Here is a 7613-nt window from a genome sequence, read left to right as displayed (position 1 = left end):
GCATCTGCGCTCAAAACCCAGCTGCCACATTGTGATTTACCGGCGTGGATATTTATAACCACATTAACATTGCCTAGAGGGGAGAGTAAGTATGTGAATGAATAATTAATTATTAGATACTAGTGGTGTAAAGTGACTAATATAAAAAATGATATTGGGGGGAAGTGGTTAAATTGGATTTAGGGTTGAGATGTGGCGGCGTGTGGCAGTGTCGGCGGGAGCGGCTGCGGGTGTTGGCCGCGGGTGAGAGTCAGAGCCGCCTGGCCTCTGGTCGCGTCAACACGGCGAGCGCACGCACCTCGCCCCGACGGTCGCCACCTTCCGCCCGCCCCACACACACACACACACGCGCACCCACACGCACACGCACACCATGAATGGCTCTTCCCCACGTGCAACTGCGTGATGGAGAAGCCACCCTCTAGGCTCCAGTGTTTTGTGTCCTTGTCCAGGCTCTTTGGCTTATGCCTTTACACTCGTTGAAAAAAGAAGCATTGATATTGGATCATTATATTCGGCCAACTTTTGGAGTGGTACTTGAGCCATGAGCGCCGCAGGAGCACGGACTGTGCACTAGTCGGCGTGTGCAGGTGTCGCTGGACGGTTGTATATACACACACACACACACGCACGCGCGTGCAGGCTGTCTGCCAGGGTGTTGTGTGTGGTGGTGGCACTGGAGGTGTAGTGGAGAGTGTAGCGACTATAGTGTCAAGTGCTTCAGTGTGGCACCCGGCGTGTGAGAGCCCCCACCGTGGCACCCGGCGTGTGAGCGCCCCCACCGTGGCACCCGGCCTGTGAGAGCCCCCACCGTGGCACCCGGCGTGTGAGCGCCCCCACCGTGGCACCCGGCGTGTGAGCGCCCCCACCGTGGCACCCGGCCAGTGAGAGCCCCCACCGTGGCACCCGGCGTGTGAGCGCCCCCACCGTGGCACCCGGCCTGTGAGCGCCCCCACCGTGGCACCCGGCGTGTGAGCGCCCCCACCGTGGCACCCGGCCTGTGAGAGCCCCCACCGTGGCACCCGGCCTGTGAGCCCCCACCGTGGCACCCGGCCTGTGAGAGCCCCCTACCGTGGCACCCGGCCTGTGAGAGCCCCCACCGTGGCACCCGGCGTGTGAGCCCCCACCGTGGCACCCGGCCTGTGAGCGCCCCACCGTGGCACTCGGCGTGTGAGCGCCCCACCGTGGCACCAGCAGCTAGGACAGGGAATATTGACCGTGGGCGGAGGCTGGCCGCACGTGGGCGTGATGCGGTCCTACGACTCCGCCCTCCAGATGACACCCTCAGGATGGGCGTGGTGAGCCCCGTCGCCATGACCTGGCCCCGGGCCCGCAGGGGCGTGCCCCCAGCCCCGCCCCTGCTCCTGCTCCTGCTGGTCCTCACTCCGCTCCTCTACACCCCAGGTCAGTACCTCTACACCCCAGGGCAGTACCTCTACACCCCAGGTCAGTACCTCTACACCCCAGGGCAGTACCTCTACACCCCAGGTCAGTACCTCTACACCCCAGGGCAGTACCTCTACACCCCAGGGCAATACCTCTACACCCCAGGGCAGTACCTCTACACCCCAGGTCAGTACCTCACTCTACACCCCAGGTCAGTACCTATACACCCCAGGGCAGTACCTCACTCTACACCCCAGGTCAGTACCTCACTCTACACCCCAGGTCAGTACCTCTACACCCCAGGTCAGTACCTCTACACCCCAGGTCAGTACCTCACTCTACACCCCAGGTCAGTACCTATACACCCCAGGGCAGTACCTCACTCTACACCCCAGGTCAGTACCTCTACACCCCAGGGCAGTACCTCACTCTACACCCCAGGTCAGTACCTCTACACCCCAGGGCAGTACCTCACTCTACACCCCAGGTCAGTACCTCTACACCCCAGGGCAGTACCTCACTCTACACCCCAGGTCAGTACCTCTACACCCCAGGGCAGTACCTCACTCTACACCCCAGGTCAGTACCTCTACACCCCAGGGCAGTACCTCACTCTACAACCCAGGGCAGTACTTTAAACAGCAACTTATGGTATACTTGACGCTACACTGACGGTCACTACTGCCGTTCACACTGACGCTACACTGATGTCACCATATCTTCTAATGGTGCATTTGAGGCTACAGTGATGGTCCACACACACCATGGGTACTAAAGGAAGGAGCAGAAGCACTGTGTCTACTACTCTCCATAGTGTATAACAAATCACTGGTATCAGGTGAACTTTCAAAAATTTGGAAGACGGCTAATGTAGGCCAGATATACAAGAAGGGGGATAGACAGGAGGCACTGAACTGCAGGCCAGTGTCCCTAACTTGTATTCCATGCAAGATGATGGAGAAAATTGTGCGAAAAAAGCTAGTGGAACATCTGGAGCGAAAGAACTTTGTAACACAACATCAACATGGGTTGAGGGATGACAAGTTCTGCCTCACAGGATTAATTGAATTCTGCGACCAGGCAAAAGTCAGGCAAGAAAGAGAGGGGTGGGCAGACTGCATATTTTTGGATTGATAGAAAGCCTTTGACACAGTACCACATACAAGCTTTTGCACAGTACCACTAGTGCAAAAGCTGGAGATGCAGGCTGGAGTGAAAGGGAAGGTACTCCATTGGATAAGGGAGTACCTAAGCAACAGAAGAGGGGTGAGGTCTCAGATTGACGAGATGTTACCAGTGGAGTCCCGCAGGGTTCAGTCCTTGGACCTATACTGTTTCTGATACATGTAAATGATCTAGACGGTATAGAATCGTTCCTCTCATTGTTTGCTGATGATGCAAAAATTATGAGGATTAAGACAGGAAGATAGTGTGAGGCTACAAGATGACCTAGACAAACTGAACGAATGGTCCAACAAATGGCTACTAAAGTAAACCCTAGTAAATGTAAGGTAACGAAACTAGGCGGTAGAAACAGGAGGCCAGATACAGGATTTCGAAAGGGAGATGAAGTCCTTCACGAAACAGACAGAGAGAAAGATCTAGGAGTTGATATCACACCAAACCTGTCTCCTGAAGCCCACATAAAAAGAATAACATCTGCGGCGTATGCCAGGCTGGCTAACATCATAACTGCCTTCAGGAACCTGTGTAAGGAATCCTTGTGACCCTTATATACCACAATGTAAGACCAATCCTGGAGTATGCAGCCCCAGCATGGAGCCCGTACCTTGTAAAGCACAAGACGAAGCTGGAAAAAAGTTCAGGGGTATGCCACTAGGCTAGTCCCAGAACTAAGAGGCAAGAGTTATGAGGAAAGGCTGCGTGAAATGCACCTTACGACACTGGCAGACAGAAGAGTAAGGGGAGACATGATCACTACTCACAAGATTCTTAGAAGAATTGAAAGGGTAGATAAGGATAGACTGTTTAACACGGGTGGTACGCGAACAAGGGAAAACGGTGGAAACTGAGTACCCTAATGAGCCACAGGGACGTTAGGAAGAACTTGTTCAGTGTCAGAGTAGTTAACAGATGGAATGTATTAGGCAGTAATGTGGTGGAGGCTGACTCCATACACAGTTTCATATGTAGATATGATAAGAGCCCAGTAGGCTCAGGAATATGTACACCAGTTGATTGACGGTTGAGAGGCGGGCCAAAGAGTCGAAGCTCAACCCCCACCAGCACAACTATGTAAGTACACACACACACACACACACACACACACACACACACACACACACACACACACACACACACACACACACACACACACACACACACACACACACACACACACACACACACGCGTTATCAACAAGCGCTTTCTCTCTAAACACACATGTTATGACAGCTGGTAGCCTATGTCCGGCTTCAAATGCCTGGTCCTGAGGGAAAGTTCTTCCCCTACAGCGCTGCACTTCAGGCTATCACCTCAAGCTCGTCCCCTTCCTCTCTTGCCTACTCTGGCTCAAGCTGGGCTTCACATACGATTAATACAAACTCTTTTAACCCATCAGGGAATTGTTTCTCGAAGCAACCATCCATTCGGTCACAGGTTATTAGGATACCTTGATTCGTCGTAGCCTAGCCGAGCCTATAGGTCGTATGTGTGTTCTTATGACTCTTTAAGTACGAACTGTTCTGTTCCTACTGGGAACAGAACAGGTTATTAGAACATCACAGGCAGGTTATATGCTATTCTAGAGTTGAGGCTATACCGCGTGTTCTTGAAAGTGGCTTTATCACCTATTTGCATGACGTTAATATTTTCTGTTTCACGCTCTTGCAAAATGTTTATAGCCTAATAATGTTGGCAGTTCTTAGCTGGATATGTAGCATTGTCAAGAACATTCAACCGCTTAATGTGTTCAGGTCTTGGGAAGTTTCCATGACGTCGTGTAAATCCTCCCTTTCTCTTCCCTACTGTCTGCTTCAACACTCTGCCTCTTCACTCTCATTCTACACTGTGTGTTGTACGATAGGTGGCCTACACAACTAGGTCCATTACACGATAGGTCGCATACACAACTATGCCTATTTCACAGTAGGTAGTCTACACCACTACGTCCATTACACGATAGGTCGCATACACAACTATGCCTATATCACAGTAGGTAGTCTACACCACTACGTCCATTACACGATAGGTCGCATACACAACTATGCCTATTTCACAGTAGGTAGTCTACACCACTAGGACCTTTACACGATGGGTAGCCTAATGTGAAGCAGCTCTCACACACACACAAATCAATATTTAGACCTAAGGACTATATTTGCAGAAAATAGCCTAAACATTCCCGTGTCAGAGTTTGCTCTGAGAATGCAATTATCACCGTCTTTATGTGTTAGCTATGGGACCTCCACCCTCATGTCTGACATCTCAGCCAAACCAGGACGAGGATATATCAAGCATTTAGGTGTCCATTTACGAAACCTATACATCTTTCCTCGATCATGGCGGCCTATAGTCTGTATTTATTAAACAGTTTTCGAGTTTGGAAAATACTCATCCCAAAGTTATGATTGTTAAAGGTTCTTGAAGAACCTCGTAGTTCTTCAAGAACTCTTAAAAACCTATTTTTATCAATTTAAACTAACCCGCCATGATTGAAGAAAGATGTACAGGTTTCGTAGGGATACACTTATGTACTTAATGCCCGAGGTAAGTTTACTTATACTGTCTTCAGACTTAAAGCACCACAGTGGGGTTTACACTCTCGATGGCCATGTCAATATTGAGGTACGGGTTTAAGGTTTAATGTCAATATTGTTGTGTTGAGTGAAGTTACCAAAGCACTGCAATAATGACCTTATCTCAGACTAACCTAACCGTCGGTACGGTATATTTGGGTTCCTTATCTGACCTAATCACCTCTCCCAATGACTTGTTTACAATTTAGTCATTAATTTGACTAGGGTTTGGACTGATATCCGACACCTCCGTTTTGTTGTACTCGCTTATCACCCGTTGGTTAGGCTACGCTCGGGGCTGTTAATGTTCTGTCCATTTTGAAAGTCTGTTTAATCTCTTGTGATAGACAGAGGCTTCTGTGCCGTCGTCAGGATTTATTAACAGTACAAATATTTCGCACTGCATCTAAAAGTAGCTATAGATACTAGCAGGTTTTAATGAGGATGTGGTGCTGTGTATCCTGCGCGGTATTCAAACCCACACTCTCCCCGAAAACTATTTGGTCAAACGTACGAAAAATGGACTGTTGGGCCAGAAAAGTTGACGTTTTTGTATGACTCAATTTAGCCCAAATGACATTGTAGAAAATTCGAACTGTAACTACAGAATCTGACCTGCCGTGTTGAAGGAATACCAGGCCCTAGCACACACACACACACACACACACACACACACACACACACACACACACACACGCACACGCACACGCACACGCACACACACACACACACACACACACACACACACACACACACACACACACACGCACACACACACACACACACACACACACACACACACACACACACACACACACACACTCTCTTAGGCCTAATATGATAAATATGCCTTCCAGGAAATAGTGCTTTGATCATTATTTCCTCTATATGTCAAGATCTCCCTTGTTGGCAGCGACGAAGATTCGTCGCGTTTGTACGCATCGCTGAGTAGACAGCGCTTCGGATTCGTAGTCCTGAGGTTCCGGCTTCGATCCCCGGTGGAGGCGGAAACAAATGGGCAAAGTTTCTTTCACACTGATGTACCTGTTCACCTAGCAGTAAATAGGTACCTGGGAGTTTGACAGCTGCTACGGGCTGCTTCCTAGGGATGTTTAACAACGTAGATAACGTAATAATTTCTACAGGCTGTAGAGACAGGCAACGCTTTCTTGTAACTAATACGTTACTAATACGTCTCATTTTGTACGTTTTGGTCTCCCAATGTACAAATTACAAAGTACCATGAAAAGTAGCGACTCACATGTTGTTGTTGTTAAAGATACGCTACCTGGAACAAGAAGTTCCAAGTAGCACGGGCTATGGTGAGCCCGTAGTGGATTCTATAGCGACTCACAAAAATCCACGTTTCTTATGCATCGTTAGGTTAGGTGGGAGGGTTGGGTTCGTGCGTTTGTGGTTAGGTTAAGACTTTGTATTATACACGTTGTGGCCAATGAAGAGGCCCCGGGCTGTAGTGGGAGCGGTCAGGGAGGCAGGCGACCACTATAACTGAACCTTGGGTGGCAGAAGGCGTAGAGTTGTGCCATCACACCTTGAGGTTATCTTGAGATGATTTCGGGGCTTTTTAGTGTCCCCGCGGCCCGGTCCTCGACCAGGACCTCCACCCCCAGGAAGCAGCCCGTGACAGCTGACTAACTCCCAGGTACCTATTTACTGCTAGGTAACAGGGGCATTCAGGGTGAAAGAAACTTTGCCCATTTGTTTCTGCCTCGTGCGGGAATCGAACCCACGCCACAGAATTACGAGTCCTGCGCGCTATCCACCAGGCTACGAGGCCCCCTGCTGGAGATCACCGAATGGGCAGCACAAAACGTCCACTATAGACTGTGCGACACAGTGGTTGCCAGGATCAGGTTGGGTTACCGTTACCTGTGGCAGGTGGCTGCAGGTGACGGGTCTCTCAATCCTGAGCACTCCAGGTGCAAACTCTGTGAGCAGGAACTACGGCATGATCTCCCACACTACATCACCGAATGACCAGTTATTAGACCATTCAGACCAGTTGGCATGAGGTACCTGGAGCTTTGCAATTACTTTATTCACTCTTGTTCTTGAGGATATCCTCATATTGCACCACAAATTTTGGGTGCAATATGAGGATATCCTCATATCAAGAATATATCAAGATATATCAAGAACACGAGTGAATATACTATACACTATATTCACTCTCGTGTTCTCGAGGATATCATCATAATGCAGCCAGAGTCTGCCAGTGCAGACTACTGAACACATGGCCCTCTATGACTAAGGATCCTGTGTGGTGGGGATTTTTAGCATCACGTAGCTCGTTCTTGACACCCTGTAGGCCTCCTCATACGGTCTAGGGCAGCTGTATAAGGGATCAGGTAGTAGGTGCTTACTGTGGGAGCTGTCGAGAAGGGTGCCTGGTATGATAGCAGTGTGGGAGAGGTGCTTACTGTGGGAGCTGTCGAGAAGGGTGCCTG

At 49.8% G+C, this 7613-nt stretch overlaps 1 protein-coding gene across 2 annotated transcripts in view; it reads left to right on the top strand.

Moving 5' to 3' along the window:
- The first annotated feature begins 265 nt into the window (after positions 1-265).
- LOC123769670 (protein kinase C-binding protein NELL2a) overlaps positions 266-7613 on the top strand; it is a 288242-nt gene continuing 280894 nt past the window's right edge. For both annotated transcript variants that reach the window (XR_011223568.1, XM_069308717.1), the window contains exon 1: positions 266-1404. Coding sequence is in view for 1 of the 2 variants with exons in the window: in XM_069308717.1 (XP_069164818.1) it covers positions 1290-1404 (115 nt within the window). In the remaining variant the exon portion in view is untranslated. The remainder of the gene's footprint in view (positions 1405-7613) is intronic.

This window comes from Procambarus clarkii, chromosome 63 (assembly GCF_040958095.1).
Source record: "Procambarus clarkii isolate CNS0578487 chromosome 63, FALCON_Pclarkii_2.0, whole genome shotgun sequence".
Lineage (NCBI taxonomy): Eukaryota > Metazoa > Arthropoda > Malacostraca > Decapoda > Cambaridae > Procambarus > Procambarus clarkii.
This window is presented reverse-complemented; position numbering and strand designations above follow the sequence as displayed.